Genomic DNA, 21,752 nt, shown 5'->3' with positions numbered 1-21,752 from the left:
GTTTCTAGTTTGGGTGACTGGGGGAACAGTTATGCCATTAAATGAAAATGAAAATGCCCTAGGTCATTGGGAATTATCTTTGATTCCTTCTTCCACTCAACAGATTACCAACTCCTGCCAGGTTTTTGCCTGCAATCTTCCCCACTCTTCTAAATATCCTTCACACTGATATGAAGTTTGTAAGGTCGGATCTTAACAAACGGCACCGCGAAACAGAGGAAAGCTTCAAGTGAGCTTTATTAGGGAGCGCTCCCGGGCGAGGTTCACTGGTCCGAGAGAAAGGGGCCAGAGAAGTCGCACCCGGGCGAGGGTTGGGCAAGACTTTATAGGGGAAGAAGGGAAAGGGGTGTGGTGAATCTGGGAGGGCGCAGGGTATTCCTTATTTGGTGGTCTTTTCGGGTATCCTGGGGCACGTTAGTCCCGCCCCTCGAAAGGCGGGAAGGCTGGGCTGGGTTCAAAGTCCCCAGGTCAGTTCCTGGAACTGGGTGGTCCGGAATGTCTCCAGGGCAGTTTCTGGAACTGGGTGGTCCGGAGAATTTCGGTCTGATGCAACCTGTGAATCTGATTGTGTTCCCCTGCCTCGGGCCAGTTGGCCTTACAAAGTTACCTTCCTAAAGCAGCTGAGTGTATACATTACTGTTGACAGGGGCTTCCCTGGTGGCGCAGTGGTTGAGAATCCGCCTGCCGATGCAGGGACACGGGTTCGTGCCCCGGTCCGGGAAGATCCCACATGCCGCGGAGCGGCTGGGCCCGTGAGCCATGGCCGCTGAGCCTGTGCGTCCGGAGCCTGTGCTCCACAACGGGAGAGGCCACAACACTGAGAGGCCCGCGTACAGCAAAAAAAATATTATACATTACTGCTCAGAAGCATTTGATGGAACTTCCCCCCCCCCCCCCCCCCCCCCCCCCCGCACGGGAATGAAATCTAAGCTTCTTTGTGGAGCATTCAAGCCTCTACATGCTCAGGCTGGCCACAAGCTACCTCTTGGATGTATCCATCTCTTGTTAACTACCATTCCTTTTCTCACCCTATCTTCAGCCTTAAACATTAATCTAATCATTGTTTCTCTAACACATCCTGTCATTTTACACTTCTAAGCCTTAGCTTAGGCTATTTTCTCTATTTGAATGCAGCGTTTATGTCAGTTTCTCCATAACACTTTACCCATCCCCTTAGTCAAAAGTATTCTTCCTCTTCTGTGGTGCATAGACTTCTGTGTCTCAATCCTAACACTTTTTGCGTTCTGCCTGTTTTTATAGGTAGTTGTAACTTAGTCCCTTCTACTTCCTTGCCCCAGTGACTTAATCACACACAGTATAGGCTTAAAGCCTTGTGACGAATTGAACTGGAGCAGGGATCTGATCCCTGTATCAAAGGTTAACAGTCTGGAAAAATCAGGCGATTCTGCAAGAATCCATAACATCGCGTATGAAAAAAGAGCCTAGAGGAGTTACTCATTCCAGGGGGCCTTTCGCTGTCTAGAACAACCTTTACAAAAGGTGGGAACAAAATAATTTGCTGTTAGGGGAGTACGGCTTCTCTACACAGTTGCAAGATGTTTTTATTGTTTACATAAAGTAAAATATCTTATGCACTGTACTTGAAAAAAGCCCTAAGGGATCTAAGATTTCCCGAGGTGAATCTTCCGCTGACGGGTGTCCTCCTGAAGTCAACTGCACTGACCATCATGCAGTGTACTTGGTAATGGATTAAAGACTCATCGAAGCATACTCGCGGTGCTTCTCCGGAGAGGGACTGCGGCTTGGCCCGGAGCGACCTCCACTCCGCCCTGCGGCCACCCCCACGACCGCCCCCAGCGGCCGCAGCCTGGAGGCTCCAAGGGAATTCCCGCACCTCTGCGCACGCAATCCCGGGACAAGGATCCGCGCGGCGCGCGCAATTGCCCTGGAAACCTCTGCGCGCGCACGCGCAAACGCGGGGCGGGGGAGGACTGAGCTAAGCATTTAGCAGCGGAAGGAGGGGTTTTACCCTTCCAGTCGACTGGCGCTGCCCCCAGGGTGGACGCGCGCGCCGCCCATCTCCCTCGGGTGGAGCGTCCCTTCCAGCACGCGCCCGGCCGCGCGCTCCCCAGCCCCTCCCCCTCCGCCCTCCCCACTTCACAAGCACCCTTGCCCTCCTCCCGCATTTGTGCGCCGGTGCAGCAGGCAGTGGGAGCATCCGGGCACTTCCGCAGCCGAGCGGCGATCCGGGCGGCGGCAGCGGCGGCGGCGGCGGCGGCGGCGGCGGCGGTCGAGGAGCTCCCATGGCTGGGACCAGGCTGGGGGAAGGCAAAAGGGGGGCGAGGCCTTAAGCCCGAGCCGCGGCGGGGTGGGTCCCGAGGGAGGCGGAGCGGGAAGCGCTCTCGCGGGCGGAGGAGGGCCGGGAGCGGGGCTCGTTCAGTCTTCTAGTGCGTTCGCCTGGCCAGCCGGGGCTCTGGAGATGCATCTACATCAGGTCCTCACCGGAGCTGTCAACCCTGGAGACAACTGCTATTCCGTGGGCAGCGTCGAAGATGTCCCCTTCACGGTGAGCGGTGTCCGGGAGCCCGAGGGGGAGAGACCGCAGTCTCTACGCGGGGGCCAAGACCCCCCTGTCCCTGGCCCACGCCTCCCCGGGAGGCTGCGAGGTGTTGGTAGGCCCCACCCGAGTCCCCTTTGCACCCCAATTTAGCGGGGCCGGCCGTGGGACTGTGATTCCTGCGGCTGCTGTAGGAAATTGCCAGTCAGGGGAAAGGTTGAGGAATCCACCGCCCTGTCCGCCCTCAGCAAACGGGCCCCGGGGGTGACTGCACCAGACGGTTCGTCTCCTAGGATGGCCCCGGGTCTGTGGTGGAGGAAGGTGAAACCGCTGAAAGCCCAGAGCGTCCGTTTCGCACCTGCGTCCGTTTCGCACCTGCCCTGGGCTTGGAGGCGCAGAGACTCGGTCTTGTCTCGTCGCGGAGCGTGGAGGCGATGCTGCGTCTGGCTCCCCCTGCCCGTTGTGTTAGGACATTGAGGAGCCGCTGGAGCCGGGAGGCTTTAAGCCCAACCCTCCGTACCTCCTGATATGCAGAACCTTAATTCCAACAAGAAAATGGAAAAATTCATTCTCTGCCTCCGAGAAATTTAGAATAGAATAATTAGAGTGACAGCGGCCTGGAGAGCTCTTATTTATGACGAGATCACGGTTTGGTAACCTCCCTAGATAATATTTTAATCCGTTTGCAAGGTAGGCTGGTTGGTTTGTTTTAAAGATAGGGCAGTGTGAAAATTTTATAACAGTGTTTTTCCTGTTTGTGAGATTAAAAAAGTGTATGTAAACGATAATGTGTTATAACCTCTTAAAAATCTGGATGAAATAGACATGTTTCTCAAGGAGCTTGGATGGATTAATCCTTTTGAGAATGGAATGTTGTTAGTATAGCCAATTCAAACCAAGCTCTAGAGCTTCATTTACCCACAGAGAGACTCCCATGGATTAACATGAGTTTCTTTTTTGTGTTAAATTTAGACATGGTCCTCCTTGGAAGGAACTGTAGACAATTAGACCTCGATTAAATACACATTGTTGTTAATAATCATTCTCTTTGATGAAATTGGAAATAGCATAACGGTATGCTTTTTAGACAAGGGAAACCCTCTGATCTGATGTCTGCTTTCCAGTAGCATGTTTTTAAAGCTGCAGAAATAAGAAAAGCTTCTGCAAAACTGCAGAATCATGATGTAGCACAGTGCATTCAGGAGCAGAATTTATCTAACATTGTGATACATTAGAAATAACCCCATAAGATTGTTTTTTGGCCACTTTAATTTTAAATGTAATCAACTCGGCTTTGTACCAGTTTAGAATGAACCCTTAAAAAATATAATTTGCCTGACTTATATTGTTACATCTATCCCTATCAATGGTGTCATCTGTGTTTTGTGTACTTGTGACCTGAAAGATCCATATAGTGTTGAGCTTGGGCTTCAAGTGTGTAGACAATTTGGGAGGCATAGAGAGAGGAAATTTCCCTCTCCCCTAGTTGTGTATGTGGGGAGGAAGTTCCCCAGGGTTAGAAGAACAGGCTTTCTCCATCAAGAAATGAATCTGGACTCTTGGCTTATGGGGTATCTCCACACTATTATGGTCGTGGTAGTTTTCTGTTTCCATCTAAGGTAGAGTGGTGTCTCATTGTGAGGCTGGTGTATAGGGCTAAACAGGTTCAGGTGCAGTCTGGAAAAGCCAGTGCCAGAACCATTAGTGCTGCACAGTTGTGGTTATGCTGTAGGCTGCCCATGACCAGGTCCTTGGAATCATTTTCAAATCTTTTTCCACCTCCCTCTTTCAACCTGTCACCAAATCTAGCTGACTCTCTGCAGTGACTACCAGATTTACCCCTTTTCATGTCCTTAAGTTACCAGATTATTGTAGAACCTTATTTGTATTAACGTAATATTAAAAACTTCCAAACTGGTTTCCTGACATCTCTGATCACTTCAATTCATCCTCCACACAGCTGCTGGTATAATAGTCTTCAAATAGCATTTCACCGTATCATTCTTGGCTCAAGAGTATGTAGTTGTTTCTAAGAGCTGTGGTGTGAAATTTAAGTTTGTCAGATATTCTTCTGCCATCTTTGACTTTACATTTGATTATATATACTCCTCACCTTGGCCCCTCTGCTCTAGACATACCAACCTTCTCACTCTAGCTTACATTTTTATGTTGCAGCAAGAGAATTCTTGCGTTTTGTTTTCCCAAATAATGACTCAAAATTTACCTGGTTTAGGATCCCTGCCTGTGACACTGATTATTCTGACCCTTTGGCATTTACACACCCATGTTGCACACCATCTCATTTTAATGTCTTAGTTTTTAAAAATATATTTATTTATTTTGGTTGTGCCTGGTCTTAGTTGCGGCATGTGGGATCTTTAGTTGCGGCATGTAGGCTTCTTAGTTGCGGCATGTGAACTCTTAGTTGTGGCATGCATGTGGGATCTAGTTCCCCGACTGGGGATCAAACCCTGGCCCCATGCATTGGGAGCATGGAGTGTTACCCACTGGACCACCAGGGAAGTCCCAATATCTTAGTTTTGAATACACTGATCCAGTTATAATTTTGCCTTGAACTAGAAATGACCTTTTGGACTCTATGAAGAACAGAGTTGCTTGAAAAAATGAGAACAAGCTGTTTTCAAGTACTCAGGAATCAGCTAACAGTTATTTCAATGCCTGTGTTAGTATAGTAAAAATGAAATTAAAAGAAAAGGTAAAACTCCTTTATGTAGAGCATGCCATTTGATTTGTATAGCAATCAGAAGAAAAAACTTTAGTTCTGGGTCAGATGACTAACAAGGGGACCAGCCGGGACTGGAATGGAGGTCTTGTGACTTCTCATCTGGTCGGCTTTTCTCTGTAGCATGTTTCTTTCCTGTCAGAGTTCTTGCTCTGAAGGGTGTGTATATGTGGGGAGGGTCTAGACATGGCCAGTGTAGAAGGTAAGACTGTCTTGGAGCTAGCCAGTGGTAACCTGAGGACCTTTTCAAAATAGGGCAGATCATTTATTTCAGAGTCTATAAGCAAAGTTTTTTTTTTTTAATTATTTTTTAATTATTTTTTATTTTTCGTTACGCGGGCCTCTCACTGCTGTGGCCTCACCCGTTGCGGAGCACAGGCTCCGGACGCGCAGGCCCAGTGGCCATGGCTCACGGGCCCAGCCGCTCCGCGGCATGTGGGATCTTCCCGGACCGGGGCACGAACCCGTGTCCCCTGCATCGGCAGGCGGACTCTCAACCACTGTGCCACCAGGGAAGCCCCAATATAAGCAAAGTTTTTGAAAAGGAATTGTTCTAAAAGAATTTTGAAGTGTTCATGACATTGTAATTGAAAAACAATCTGTTATATATATATTGCACTGTGCATGGGAGGTGGTGGGTGGTGGTGGTGTGATCGGCTGGGCAGTGAATGTCTGCTTGGTTATGTTGTCAGGGCACGATCTCTACTGTGTTGACATGGTGATGCAGTTGGTAGTGGACAAACCCAGTGATGAGTACTTTTAGTGCTAGCATGTGGGCTGTGATGGTTTTTACTTGTGTTTTGGCAGTTAGGAGTTTTTTAAAACACTCAATTGTAATTTTATAAATACACTTGTATAAATATCACCTTTTGATCATTCTGTTCTTTTCAATATAAGATCTAAGTCCTGGGAAATATTGTTATCCTGTAATAAGTCAGGTCCCAGGTAGTCCAAAGGTTGATGTATGAGCTTTGTTGTAGTTTATTTTGCCATCGATACATTTCCAACTACCTTCTTACAGGTAAGTGGCTGTTTTAAGGCTTAATGCAACAGATAGTTTAAATTTCTCCTTATTTATGTTGTTTATTACTTTCTGAAAATAGTCCTTAGTTTTTTTTTATTTTACTTTTCTGTAAGCATTAGAATATTAATTAAAATAGTGATGGTACACGATGATTATTAATATAATTAAAATATTTTTTTCACCTAAGGGGTACAGACTATATTTTCAGACATATAGGGGCAGTTGATGTTACTCCATTCTGATATGAATTCAATACATTGATGAAAAAAGTTTACAAAAATTAATAAGCCATTTCCACTTTCAGGGGGCTTATAATATATTGGCAGAGATAAAAAATGATGTACATAATTACAATGTAAGTCAGGTGAAAGAGATCACATGCAGTTGGGAAGATAAAAGATTTCATGAAAGATTGACACTTGGAAAGACAGAGTAGTATTAGGCATTTCTAGATGGTAAGAACAACAAAAGCCAAGGAGTGGTGTGATATAAAGGATACATTATTGGGTGACTGTTCCTTCACAAAAGTGATTAAAAAAACAAAACAAAACACAGGACTTAAAAAACACCCCACAGGACTTCTTTATTAAGTAGCGAATACTGTTAGAATTTTGAAAGATACGATTTGCAAACATTACCCTTAGCTTTTTAGGAAAATATATTTGTATTCTGACATTCTTGACTTTTGTTGTTTTTGTTTTTTCTAGTAGTGAATGAAATGAATGAAAAAACATTTATTTAAAAGTTAGACGATAATGTTATGTTACATGTTATATATGTCATATATGACCTTTTTTGGCATTTAGATATATTTTTATTCTACTGTAGCATAATAACATTCTAGTCCTAGAATTATGGCAACACCGAACTTTGAAAATAATCAGCTTGTTTATACATTTACAAATGTTTGCTGAACACATGGATGTGTGTGGCTCTGTGGAGATTAAAAAAAATAATAAAAAAGAACAAAAAAAACAGTCCAGATTTCAGGGAGTTTATTAAAAAAGTTTAGGAAGCTGGTAATCTATCTACTAGGGGAGTTAAGATGTATAGTTAACCACAGCATGTCAGCTGTGTGGTATTGTGAGGCACTTAAATTCTTGTGGGAATTCAGAAGGAATAAGAGATCACTTTTGGCCAGGGGAATTGGAGAGTTAGACAGAAAAATGCTTTTGTACTGGCTAGTTATCAATAGGTATAATGACTTTACCTATTGACAGCGTATGCTGAGAATAAAGGGAAGGACAGAAGTCAAGAATTTAGAACGGGCTTGTTTCCCAGGAGAAATTGGCCCATTTATTCTTGGAGAGTAGCTTCTTGTTTATTTAAATTGATATCTTTTAGAGTTTGTGGCCTTGTGTTTGCTGTCAGCCTGTAGGTGAATATGAGGTTCTATAAGTTTTTACTTATGTCCCTAGGTAGATTCATTAGCCTGCCTTCTAGAGTGAGAAGACTCCTAGCAGCTACCCTGAAACTCCGGTATAACCCCAAATAATGCCTCCTCAGAAATGGGAAGTCAGAGACCAACTACTTATATGACATTGGCCAAATTGCTGAAACTTTTTAGGTTTTTCATCTGTAAAATGAGGTTCTTAAATTAGGTTCTCTTTAACTATTCAGACCTTGGATAGCATTTATACAGACCTCTCTAGAGATTTCCAAGGGGCAAAAGAGAAGATGGACCAGAAACATAAAGTGATTGTGGTGAGGATATAGGTCTAGCGCCTCTGTGCCCTGCCACTTGTATGTACGTACAAGACTGTTGGTCAGACTCTACAGTCAGGGAGCCTGACTTCCTTTCTGCCTCAGGGATTAAGCCATGCAGAGCCTTTGTGAAGTAGTGGTTCTTCTTCGGGCTCACAGTCGAGAAGGAGGCTCTTGTTTATGATTGTATCCTCAGTATCTGGTAGATGGTACTGTCAGAGTACAGTGCAGAGTGGGAGACGGGCCAGGGTGATGGTATTCAACCACCCACTAAATAGATTTACTCCTTTACTTTCTGTTCTTAGCTTTTTGAGTATTTGAAGGATGACTTTAGAAATTATCTAAAAAATTGATACAAACGAACTTATTTGGAAAACAGATATAGACTCACAGACATAGAAAACAAACTTATGGTTATCAAAGGGGATAGTGGGGATGGGGGGAGAAAAATGAGGAGTTTGGGATTAACATACACACGACTATGTATAAAGTAAGTAAACAACAAGGACCTACTGTAGAGCACAGGGAACTATACTCAATATCGTGTAATAACCTATAATGGAAAAGAATCTGAAAAAGAATATATACATACATATGTATAACTGAATCACTTTGCTGTACACTTGAAACTAACACAACATTGTAAATATGTAAATACTTCAATTAAAAGAAGAAATTATAATCAGTATCTTAATTTGGATCTTGAGAAACTTTTAGAACAAATCAGAGCCTCAGTATTTTTTTTTTTGTTGCGGTACGCGGGCCTCTCACTGCTGTGGCCTCTCTCGTTGCGGAGCACAGGCTCCGCACGCGCAGGCTCAGCGGCCATGGCTCACGGGCCCAGCCGCTCCGCGGCACGTGGGATCTTCCCAGACCGGGGCACGGACCCGCGTCCCCTGCATCGGCAGGCGGACTCTCAACCACTGTGCCACCAGGGAAGCCCAGAGTCTCAGTATTTAATCATCAAAAAGAGTATAGGATGTTGGGTTACAACAGTAATGGTGCAGTGGAAAAACAAGTCGTGCCTGACCAATTTAATTTCCTTCTGTGATAGAAAGCAAGGCAGTGTTTAAAAGGGGATAATAGAGAATATCTGTAATTCAGATTCAAGTAAGGCTCTTCTAGCTTATTTTTTTGTGGCTTATTTTTTAAACAAGTTTGGAAACTAAATATTTTAATAGAAGTTTTAGGGTTTTCAATCTTTTTGAGTTTGTAGTATCCTTTTTTCATTTTATTTTTGCTCTGGATCCCTAATTTGTGATATAACAGGATAGGACTTGTTATTGAGGAAGAAGGGAGGCAGGTGCAACTTTCACAGGTGGTGTGACTGTATTTTCTTGCTCTTAGAGATAGCTCATGTAACCCTGGCACTTGACGTATAATATGTGAAACCAATTGACTGCTTTTATTCTCAAACTTTCACATTTCATGATTGCTAAAGGCTCCTTTAATGCTCCCCTTTGCCTCCATCCTAAACACCTAAAAGTATGGTTAGCTTATATCTCTTTGATGGAGAAGTCACTAGGTATAAAGGGGTCACTGAATAGAACCAGATTCCTTTAAACACTACATGATAATTTGGTGGGGTGATTTGAAAGGCATAAATATCATCCTCTTAGATTATCATTGGAGATGTGTTCCTTTTGGTCTATTCCTCTAAAAATTGAGCCTTCTCAGGAATGATATTTAATTTAATTCGTACTAAGTCATGACGTTTTCCTCTTGTGATTTTAGAAGAAACCCAGGAAACCTGAAACTATATGGGCATTATGCAAGGGGGCATAGATTGGACCCCCCCCTCCCCCAAAACATAAAATTTTGGCTTAGACTAAGTTCAGAGACACACATAGCTTATATGGTCTCTGCATTTCAATAACAAAATGCTGACATTTTCCTAGGAGTAATGACTTCGGTTTTGTTATATGCTGGCACCTTCCTCATGTCTTCTCTGGCCTTGACTATATCTGTACTTAGGAGGATCTAATCAGAAGGAGATATTAAAATTACTATCATGTACTGTAACCATAGCATCTTTTATATGGATGAATTGTCAGTGTTTCCAGGAAAGGCCAGTTCCTCCATTGGTACCGATGATCTTAAATTGGGAGTGATTTTGCCCCCTGGGACGTTTGGCAGTGTCTGGAGACATTTTTGATTGTTGACAAGGTTGTAGGGAAGGGCTAGCATCTAGTGGGCAGAGGCCAGAGACCCTGATAAACATCCTATTATGTGCAAGACAGCTCCCCACAATGAAGAATTACTCAGCCTAAAATGTCAATACTGCTGCAGTTGTGAGAAACCCCAATTAATATCCCAGGTCCCATCCCCTCTTATCTACTCAAGCACATTGCTCTAACAGTTTCTCCTTTTCTGTCTTGTAAAATTGCTTTTTCTTCCTCATTGAAATAGTTTCTTTACTTAGCTCTCCTGGTTGTCCTTTACTTCCGTTAAGTACTCCTTCTCAACCTGATTTCAGATTTCTGTATCCAGCTTTTCTTTGACATCTCCCTTTTGAATGTCTAATAGCTGTCTCATAACATTCTCTTCCTCCAGCCTTCTCTAAAGCAGTAAATGGCTACCTTACCTTTTTTTTTTTTTTCCAGTTCCCTTGGAATCTTTCACTGTTTTCTTTCATTTACACCCCAGATCTAATGTTGGCAACTTCTGTTGGCTATACCTTCAAAATGCATCCAGAATCTGTCCACTTATCACCTGTGCTGCTACCACCCTGGTCCAGGACACCATCATCTCTTTCCAAGATTATGGCAGTAGGCTCTTAACAGGTCTCCTTGCCTTCTCTGCCTTTAGTCTTACACTTCTTCAGTTTATTTTCAACATAATAGTGGAATGATCCTGTTACTGTATAAATCGGATCTTATTAGTCTCTCGTTCAAAATTTTCAAATGACTTCTTTTTTCACTCAGAGAAAAGACCTGAGTGCCTTCAATACCCTTTACTGCTATTTCATTAGCACCTAGAACAAAAATTTATTGGGTACAAAATAGTACCCAATAAATTAGTAAATAGAAACGGCGCTTAGTGTAATATACAACATCCTTAGAGTAAATATGGTGACCACTTTTATAAGGCTATTTTTTTACAATACTTTTTGATATAGGTCAATGGCATTAGGCCATATTTAGATAAATGAATTTTATAGGATGGAGGCAGGGAGAGCTAAGAGAATACAATCCAGGTATAAAGCTTAGCTGGTCTGGTTTAATCTAAGGATGCATATTAATGTATTGAGAGGAATTGACAAATTATGTGCCTGTTAAGCAGTTCTAAAATTTTCACAATTTTGCTTTTGAAAGACTTTAATACATAAAAAATTAGAGATTAACCTAATACCTGGACTGTAGAGATTTTTAAAAAATTTTTATTTATTTATTAATTTATTTTTGTCTGTGTTGGGTCTTCGTTTCTGTGCGAGAGCTTTCTCTAGTTGCGGCGAGCATGGGCCGCTCTTTCTTGCGGTGCGTGGGCCTCCCACTGTCGCGGCCTCTCTTGTTGCAGAGCACAGGCTCTAGACGCGCAGGCTCGGTAGTTGTGGCTCACGGGCCTAGTTGCTCCGCGGCATGTGGGATCTTCCCAGACCAGGGCTCGAACCCGTGCCCCCTGCATTGGCAGGCAGATTCTCAACCACTGTGCCACCATGGAAGCCTTGTAGAGATTTTTTTATTTTAAGAGTTACAGATTTTAAAAAATAGCTGATCTGGGCCTGGAATTGAAAATTGAGGAGCCTGACAAAGACAAGATTGAGGTGGTTGCCCCACCTGGTGGTAAACTGAACTCAGCCAAAGGAATATTCTTTTTTTTTTTTTAACATCTTTATTGGGGTATAATTGCTTTACAATGGTGTGTTAGTTTCTGCTTTATAACAAAGTGAATCAGTTATACATATACATATGTTCCCATATCTCTTCCCTCTTGCGTCTCCCTCCCTCCCACCCTCCCTATCCCACCCCTCCAGGCGGTCAGAAAGCATCGAGCTGATCTCCCTGTGCTATGTGGCTGCTTCCCACTAGCTATCTACCTTACGTTTGGTAGTGTATATATGTCCATGTCGCTCTGTTGCTTTGTCACAGCTTACCCTTCCCCCTCCCCATATCCTCAAGTCCATTCTCTAGTAGGTCTGTGTCTTTATTTCTGTCTTACCCCTAGGTTCTTCATGACCTTTTTTTTTTCTTAGATTCCATATATATATGTGTTAGCATATGGTGTTTGTCTTTCTCTTTCTGACTTACTTTACTCTATATGACAAACTCTTAGGTCCATCCACCTCACTACAAATAACTCAATTTCGTTTCTTTTTATGGCTGAGTAATATTCCATCATATATATGTGCCACATCTTCTTTATCCATTCATCCGCTGATGGATACTTAGGTTGCTTCCATCTCCGGGCTATTGTAAATAGAGCTGCAGTGAACATTGTGGTACATGACTCTTTTTGAATTATGGTGTTCTCAGGGTATGTGCCCAGTAGTGGGATCGCTGGGTCATATGGTAGTTCTATTTGTAGTTTTTTAAGGAACCTCCATACTGTTCTCCATAGTGGCTGTACCAATTTACATTCCCACCAGCAGTGCAAAAGTGTTCCCTTTTCTCCACACCCTCTCCAGCATTTATTGTGTCTAGATTTTTTGATGATGGCCATTCTGACCGGTGTGAGATGATATCTCATCGTAGTTTTGATTTGCATTTCTCTAATGATTAATGATGTTGAGCATTCTTTCATGTGTTTGTTGGCAGTCTGTACATCTTCTTTGGAGAAATGTCTCTTTAGATCTTCTGCCCATTTTTGGATTGGGTTGTTTGTTTTTGTGTTATTGAGCTGCATGAGCTGCTTGTAAATTTTGGAGATTAATCCTTTGTCAGTTGCTTCATTTGCAAATATCTTCTCCCATTCTGAGGGTTGTCTTTTGGTCTTGTTTATGGTTTCGTTTGCTGTGCAAAAGCTTTGAAGTTTCATTAGGTCCATTTGTTTATTTTTGTTTTTATTTCCATTTCTCTAGGAGGTGGGTCATAAAGGATCTTGCTGTGATTTATGTCATAGAGTGTTCTGCCTATATTTTCCTCTAAGAGTTTGATAGTTTCTGGCCTTACATTTAGGTCTTTAATCCATTTTGAGCTTATTTTTGTGTATGATGTTAGGGAGTGTTCTAATCTCATACTTTTACATGTACCTGTCCAGTTTTCCCAGCACCACTTATTGAAGAGGCTGTCCTTTCTCCACTGTACATTCCTGCCTCCTTTATCAAAGATAAGGTGACCATATGTGCGTGGGTTTATCTCTGGGCTTTCTATCCTGTTCCATCGATCTATAGTTCTGTTTTTGTGCTAGTACCATATTAGAAGCAAGATTTTCTTTAGAAAGTAATTTTAAGAATGTTGGGAATTCCCTGGTGGTCCAGTGGTTAGGACTCCGTGCTTTCACTGCCGAGGATGAGGGTGCAGTCCCTGGTCAGGGAAAGCCGTGGGGTGCAGCCAAAGAAAAAAGAAGAATGTTTTAATACATAGACAAATGGAACATTTAAACATGGCTGTCATTTTATGGTAGAAAAATTTTATATAATCAAAAGCCCAATTTGGCCATTAAAATCAAAAAGCAAACAAAAACCATAAAGAACTCAATTTTTTGTTTTAACATTATTAATATAATATCTACATTGTGAAAAACTCATAATTCAAACAATGTTGAAATATAGAAAGTAAGAAGGAAAGTTTCCTTTTCCTAGTAGAATTTTGTTTAGCCTAACTTCCTGGTCATCCTTGATTCAAAAAATATTTGAGTGCCTAGGCATTGTGCATACCCTCTAAGGCAAACCAGCTATTAAATATGCACTGTTGTACACTGTTGGTGTATGTTGTTTTAAGGTATAAACTAGTTAAATTGGTAAAGTAGTTGAATTACAGCCCTTCTTTCTGGTAGTATTTAATAGTGCCAGTTGCATGTGGTTGATATATAGAAACACAATTTTTTTTGAAATGGAAGGATTAATATCCATCTTGTATGTTAAATTGGTATATGAAATGAAATGTTTTACAATTTAGATCTAGTATAGGAATTTTAGATCTAGGAATTAAAGAATTTAATCAAAGCTACACAGCAGACTCTGTGGCAGAATTAAGACTGGAACCAATAAACAAATGGGACCTAATTAAGCTTAAAATCTTTTACACAGCAAAGGAAATCATCAACAAAACCAAAAGACATCCTATGGAATGGAAAATATTTGCAAATGATATGACTGACAAGGGGATAATTTCTAAAATATATAGGTAAAAAAAAAATCAAAAAAACAAACAACCTAATAAAAAAAATGGGCAGAAGACCTGAATAGACATTTTTTTTCCAAAGAAGACATACAGATGGCTAACAGGCATATAAAAAAATGCTCAACATTGATAATTATTAGAGAAATGCACATCAAAACAACAAGGTATCACCTCACACCTGTCAGAATGGCTGTCATCAAAAAGTCTACAAATGCACGTTGGAGAGTATGTAGAGAAAAGGGAACCCTTGTACACTGTTGGTAGGAATGTAAATGGTGATGCAGCCACTATGGAAAACAGTTCCTCAAAAAACTAAAAATAGAACTACCATATGATCCAGTAGTTCCACTTCTGAGTATATATCCAGAAAAAATGAAAACACTAAGTTGAAAAGACACCTGCACCCCAATGTTTACAGCAGCACTATTTATAATAGCTAAGATACGGAAGCAACCCAGGTGTCCATCAACAGATGAATGGATAAAGAAGATGTGATACATATGTACGCAATGGAATAGTACTCAACCATAAAAAAGAATGAAATTCTGCCATTTGTAGCAATGTGGATGGACCTAGAGAATACTATGCTTAGTGAGATAAGTCAGAAAAAGACAAATACTGTATATCACTTATATGTGGAATCTAAAAATTAATGTAAACAAATGATATGCAAAACAGAAACAGACTCAGATATAGAAAACAAACTAGTGGTTACCAAAGGGGAGAGGGAAGGAGGGAGGGGCAAATTAGAAGAATGGGATTAAGAGATACAAAGTACTATATATAAAATAGGTAAGCAACAAGGATATATTGTAAAACACAGGGAATTATAGCTATTATCTTGTAATAACTTTTGATGGAGTATAATGGAGTTTAATCCATTAAAATACTGAATCGCTGTGCTCTACACCTGAAACTAACATATAATATTGTAAATCAACTATACTTCAATGAGAGAGGGAAAAAAAAAGGACTGGAACCTAAGGCTCCAAGTTCTTTTTTCTCCCCTTAAAATTTAAAAAGTAACACATGCCCTTGTAGATAGTTTGAAAAATGTAGACGAAAGATAAAATCATTTGTAATTGTACAATCCAGAGATAACCCCTCTTACCATTTTGGTAAAGTGGACGGAGGCCTCATGGAGGAGGCTTATTTGATTTCAGAATGCTTATCTGTATTTTTTTCCTGAATGAGTTTTGGGTAGTTATTTTTGTAAGAATATATTCTTTTGTGTAGGTATTCAAATTTATTAATTTAAAATTGTTCAGAGCCACCTCTTACTATGTTTTTGAGGTTTGCAGCATCTGTTATATTGCTTCTTTTCTCTTTACTATCATTGGTTATTTGTGGCTCCTCTTTTCCTTCAGTAGAGGTTTATCAACCTAATTAATCTTTTAAAATAACCCACTTCTAACTTTACTAGTTCTTTCTGTTATATATTTTCTATTTCATTAACTCTTATTCTTGATTTATTATTTCCTTCTTTCTGCTTTATTTGGATTAGTTTTGCTGTTTTCTTCTTAATTTGAGATAAACATTCCAGCCTCTTTTTCTAATATATACATTTAAGGATGTAAGTATTATATTCTTAAGACTTACATTACCTGCATACCACAAAGCTATTTTTAATTTATTTTTATTTATTAAAAATTTTTTTTAAAATTGAAGTACAGTTGATTTATAGTGTTTCAGGTATACAGCAAAGTGATTCAGTTATACATATACATATATGTATATTCTTTTTCAGATTCTCTTCCATTATAGGTTATTACAAGATATTGAGTATAGTTCCCTATGCTATAGAGTAGGTCCTTGTTGTTTATTTTATCTGTTAATTCAAAATTTCTACTTCATCCCTGCCTCCCCTTCCCCCTTTGGTAACCATAAGTTTGTTTTCTGTGGCTGTGAGTCTATTTCTGTTCTGTTAATAAGTTCATTTGTATCTTTTTTTTTTTAGATTCCACATATAAGTGATATCATATGATATTTGTGTTTCTCTCTCTGACTTACATCAGAGATAATGATAATCAGAGATAATGATAATCTCTAGGTCCATTCATGTTGCTGCAAATGGCATTATTTCATTCTTTTTTTTATGGCTGAGTAATATTCCATTGTGTGTGTGTCTGCTCTCTAATCGTGGTGTGCGGGCTCTAGAGCGCGCCGGCTTAGTTGCCCCACGGCATGTGGGATCTTAGTTCCCCTACGGCATGTGGGATCTTAGTTCCCCTACCAGGGATCGAACCAGCGTCCCCTGCACTGGAAGGCGGATTCCTAACCACTGGGCCACCAGGGAAATCCCTTTTGTGTTTCATTCTTGAAAGACATTTTTGCTTAGGTTGCATAGGTTGAGGATGGCAGTATTTTCTTTTCAGCATCTTGAAGATACCACTCCTTTATCTTCTTGCCTCCACTGTTTGTGTTGAGAAGTGAGCTGCCAGCTTGTTGCTTCTTTAGAAGTTGTATTTTAATTTTTTTCCCTCTAGCTGCTTGTAAGGTTTTTCTTGTCTTTCTGGTGTTTTACTGTGTTGTGTCTTGGTGTCCTTTTTTTTTTTCTTTTTAATCCTGTTTGGGACTTTTGAAATTTTTGAATTTGTGAGTTGATGTATTTCATCAAATTTGGAAAATTTTCAGCTAATAGCTCTCAAATATTGTTTCTGCCCCATTGACCTCATGAGACTAATACATTAAGTATATTAGGACTTCTCTGGTGGCGTAGTGGTTGAGAATCCACCTGCCAATGCAGGGGACACGGGTTCGAGCCCTGGTCCGGAAAGATCCCACATTGCTATGGAACAACTAAGCCCATGGCCACAACTACTGAGCTCCCGCAGCACAATTACTGAAGCCCGCATGTCCTAGAGCCCGCGTGCTGCAACTTCTGAAGTCTGTGGGCCTAGAGCCCATGCTCTACAGCAAGAGAAGCCCTGCAATGAGAAGCCCACACACCACAACGAAGAGTAGCCCTTGCTCACAGCAACGGAGACCCAATGCAACCAAAAAAAAAAAAAAAAATATATATATATATATATATGTATATATATTAGATCTTCTCCCTTTAGTTCTATGTCTAAAACCCTCTCTACTGTATTTTCTTTTCATCCTTTTTAGAATTCTAATTGGTTTTTTCTAATCCATTTGCTAATCCTTTCTTTTTTTTGTTTGTTTGTTTGGCTGCTTCAGGTCTTAGTTGTGGCACTCAGGATCTTCGTTAAGGCATGTGGGATCTTTTGTTGTAGCTCAGGGCTTCTCTCTAGTTGTGGCGTGTGGGTTTTCTCTCTTTAGTTGTGGCACGTGGGCTCCAGAGTGTGTAGGTTCTGTAGTTTGCGGCATGCAGGCTCTCTAGTTGAGGCTCAGTAGTTGTGGCGCTGGGGCTTAGTTGCCCCGAGGCGTGTGGGATCTTAGTTCCCCAACCAGGGATTGAACCCATGTTCCCTGCATTGGAAGGCAGATTCTTTACCACTGGACCACCAGGGAAGTCCTGCTAATCCTATCTTAAGTCATGTCTGATTTGCTCTATTGTACTTACTGCACTGACTAGTCCTAGATTTTGTTTTGTTTGCCCTTTATAAGATTGAAAAAATGTCCTTATATTCTTTTTTGCTGGAAGTTTTTATCATGAAGTCATCTTGAATATTGTCAAATGTTTTTTTTTTCATTGATATGGTCTTGTGATTGTTTTTCTTCTTTAAACTGTTAGTGTGGTAGATTACATTGATTGATTTTTTTGCCAATAAAATCAGCCTTGTATTACTGGTATAAGCCCCACTTGGTTATGGTGTGTATTATCCTTTTTATATAGGGCTAGATTTGATTTGCTAATATTCTGTTGAGTGTTTTTGCATCTATGTTCATTCTTTTTTTTTTTTGTGGTACGCGGGCCTCTCACTGTTGTGGCCTCTCCCGTTGCGGAGCGCAGGCTCAGCGGCCATGGCTCACGGACCCAGCTGCTCCGCGGCATGTGGGATCTTCCCAGATTGGGGCACGAACCCGTGTCCCCTGCATCGGCAGGCGGACTCTCAACCACTGAGCCACCAGGGAAGCCCTATGTTCATTCTTGATCCATTGTCTTTTCCCCTCATATTGTTTCTGTTTGGTTTTGGTATTATTGTAATGCTGGTTTCATAAAATGAGTTTGTAAGTATTCCTTCCTTTTCTATTTTCTGTCACAGATCAGGTAGAAATGGTTTCATTCTGTAAATTATAGTAGGATCTTCCAGTGAAATCATCTGGGTTTTGACTTTTCTGTTTCAGAAGTTTTTTTTTGTTTTGTTTTGTTTTTTTGCGGTACATGGGCCTCTCACTGTTGTGGCCTCTCCTGTTGCAGAGCACAGGCTCTGGACGTTTAGGCTCAGTGGCCATGGCTCACGGGCCCAGCCGCTCCGCGGCATGTGGGATCCTCCCGGACCAGGGCGCACGAATCCGTGTCCCCTGCATCGGCAGGCGGACTCTCAACCACTGTGCCACCAGGGAAGCCCCAGAAGGTCTTTTTTTTAAAAAATTGAGGTGTAGTTGATTTACAATATTAGTTTCAGTTGTACAGAATTTTAGGGTTTTATCTACACATTCAATTTCTTTAACAATTAAAGGACTATTAAGGTAATGTATTTCATTTTGGGTGTGTTTTTGTAGTTTCTGGTTTTGGAGGAATTAGTCTTTTTTTTTTTTCTATTTCACTGTCATATTTATGTGTATAGAGTTGTTTATAGTATTTTATTATCTTTTTAATGTTTGCAAGATTAGTACTGGTATTTTCTTTTATTCTCTTTTTATTTTTTAAAAGAAAAAAAATTTTTTAGGTTATCTTTTTATTTTTCATTAATTAATTTATTTTTGGCTGCATTGGGTCTTCGTTGCTGCATGCGGGCTTTCTCTAGTTGCGGTGAGCGGGGACTACTCTTTGTTGCAGCACGCGGGCTTCTCATTGCCGTGGCTTCTCTTGTTGCGGAGCTCAGGCTCTAGGCCCGTGGGCTTCAGTAGTTGCAGCACACGGGCTCAGTAGTTGTGGCATGAGGGCTCTAGGGCATGTGGGCTTCAGTAGTTGTGTTGCGCATGCTCAGTAGCTGTGGCTCGTAGGCTCTAGAGCACAGGCTCAGTTGTGGCGCACGGGCTTAGTTGCTCCATGGCATGTGGGATCTTCCTGAACCAGGGCTTGGACCCACCATGTCCCCTGCATTGGCAGATGGATTCTTAACCACCACGCCACCAGGGAAGTCCCAATTTTTCTTTTTTCTTTGGTGTTGGTAATATATGTCTTCTCTCTTTCTGTGTGTCTTTCTAGAGGTTTATAAGTTTTACTGAAATTTTTCAAAGAACCAGATTTTTATTTTGTTCACATTATATACTGTTTTCCTGTTGTCACTTTGATTTCTCCTTTTATTTTTATTATTTCATGACTTCTGCATGCTTTGAATTTGCTTTGCTCTTTTTCTAATTGATTAATATGGAAGCTTAGATTACTGGTCTGAGGGTATTTATTCTTCTATGGCATTTTTATAGTAGTCGCTTTAACATGTTTGTGTGTTAATTTCAAAGTCTGTGTCTGTTGATTGTCTTTTCCCATGTGAGTTGAGATTTTCTTAGCTCTTTTTATGCTCAGTAATTTTGCATTGTTACCTGGACTGTTTAAAATATTGTGTTATGCAACTCTAGGTCTTGTGTAAAGTTTATGGAGAATGTTGATATTTTGTTTTAGCAGGCAATCAGCTTATTTGGGTTCATGCCAAAAGTTCTGACCAGCCTTCTATAGGTTGTAGTTTCAGTGTGAGTTCCATTTTCAAAGGCCTTGCAGTGCTAGTTGGATATAACCTGTGTACATGCCACAGGCGGCCAGTATGAGACCTGGGCAGTGGTATCTCCTGTAGTTCAGATCCCAAAGGTGTTTATGCTGCTGTTTTAGGTATGATCTGTGCATGTGCTGCCCGGGGATGCACCCAGGAGTTTATAAAAAAGTTTATTGGGTTGTTCTTCCAAGCTCTTCCCTTTTTGTGATTTCTGTGGTACTTTCTGTTTTGCTAGGACTCCCCTTGGTGGTTCTCTGGCTGGAAAGTTGAGACTTTAGTTACCCTGCTCTGTGCTTCCTGTGACTGTATTTGTGTTCAGTGCCAAGCAGCAGTAGGACAGAGAAAGAAAAAAAAGCAACTGGGATTTCCCCCACTCTCTTGGGATCATAGCTCTTTATATTGGAGCTCTGGGATTGCTTGGGGGCTGGGATGTGAGAAAATGGAGAAAAGAAAAGAAAAAAAAAGGATAAATGGGGAATTTTCTCTCCCTCTCTTTGAAAATTAAGAGTCTCTTTTCCTACTTTTTGAACCAAAAATAAATGGCTTCTCCTGGAGGTATTTTTTTTTTGTGTTCTGGTTTCGTCCTAAGTTTAAACTCTCTGCTAATACAGTGGATTTCAAATTCTGTTCTTTCCTCGTTCATCTACTACCATTTACTTTTCAGAGTTTTAAAATATTTGTTCCATGCATTCTGTCCATGTTTTATGGCTGCATTCAGTGGGAGAGAGATATTGTTGTTCTTACTTAGAATCAAAGCTATGATACCATTTTTCATATCAAAAAAGATCAAGGACCAGCAATAAGTCTAATAATACATGTAGAAGATTCCTGTGGGCAGAATTAATAAAACTTTATTGAGAAACCTAAATAAAGGGAGATAAATACCATGTTTATGGACTAGTATAAAGATATCAATTCTTTCCAAGCTAATTTATAGCTTTGATGTGTTCCCAGTCAAAAACTTAAAGAGGATTTGTGAAATTTGACAGAATGATGCCTAATTTTATGGAAAGAGATAGGGCCAAGAATAGATAAGGCTATCTTGAAGAACACTAAGATGAGAGGACTTCTACCAGCTGAAGACTTGAAGTTGTAGTCATTAAGGTAGTGTGGTGGTGGCCTAAGAACAAATATACCAAACTAACATAACAGAGCACCAGAAACAGACTCACACATTTATTGATGCCTGATTTTTTTTTTTGGCCACACTGTGTGGCATGTGGGATCTCAGTTCCCTGATCAAGGCTCGAACCCACACCCCCTGGAGTGGAAGCGCACTCTTAACCACTGGACTGCCAGGGAAGTCCCACGTGATGCTTGATTTATGTCAAAGATGACGTGGTAGAATAGTATAGAATGGTTGATCTTCTCAGTCAGTAGTGCTGGGACATTTTCTTATTTATATAGGAAAGAAATGAAACTTGGCCTCTAGCTCACCCCATACATAAAAATTAACTGCAGGTAGATTACAGATCTAGGTGTGAAAGAACAATAAAGATTTTAGAAGACAGTATAGAAAATTTATTCATGACCTTCAGGTTGCAAAATATTTCTTAAAACACCAAATATACCACAATTATAGATAAATAAATAAATTTATGATGTGAACCAGGTTTCTCATAATTGAAGAAGGAGTTCAAAATATGGAATGTAGGAAGGCTAGAATGAATGGTGGATATAATCAGACCAGAGGCATCTG

At 40.9% G+C, this 21,752-nt stretch overlaps 1 protein-coding gene across 1 annotated transcript in view; it reads left to right on the top strand.

The window, feature by feature from the left end:
• Positions 1-2,360: 2,360 nt before the first annotated feature.
• Positions 2,361-21,752, top strand: part of DMXL2 (Dmx like 2) — a 162,944-nt gene continuing 143,552 nt past the window's right edge. The window contains exon 1 of the mRNA XM_029239122.1: positions 2,361-2,527. Coding sequence (XP_029094955.1) covers positions 2,441-2,527 — 87 coding nt within the window. The 5' untranslated portion in view covers positions 2,361-2,440. The remainder of the gene's footprint in view (positions 2,528-21,752) is intronic.

This window comes from Monodon monoceros, unplaced genomic scaffold (genome assembly GCF_005190385.1).
Source record: "Monodon monoceros isolate NGI ecotype Baffin Bay Population unplaced genomic scaffold, NGI_Narwhal_1 Super_Scaffold_21, whole genome shotgun sequence".
NCBI lineage: Eukaryota > Metazoa > Chordata > Mammalia > Artiodactyla > Monodontidae > Monodon > Monodon monoceros.
Note: the sequence above shows the minus strand (reverse complement) of the source record. Positions and strands in the feature narration are given on the sequence as shown.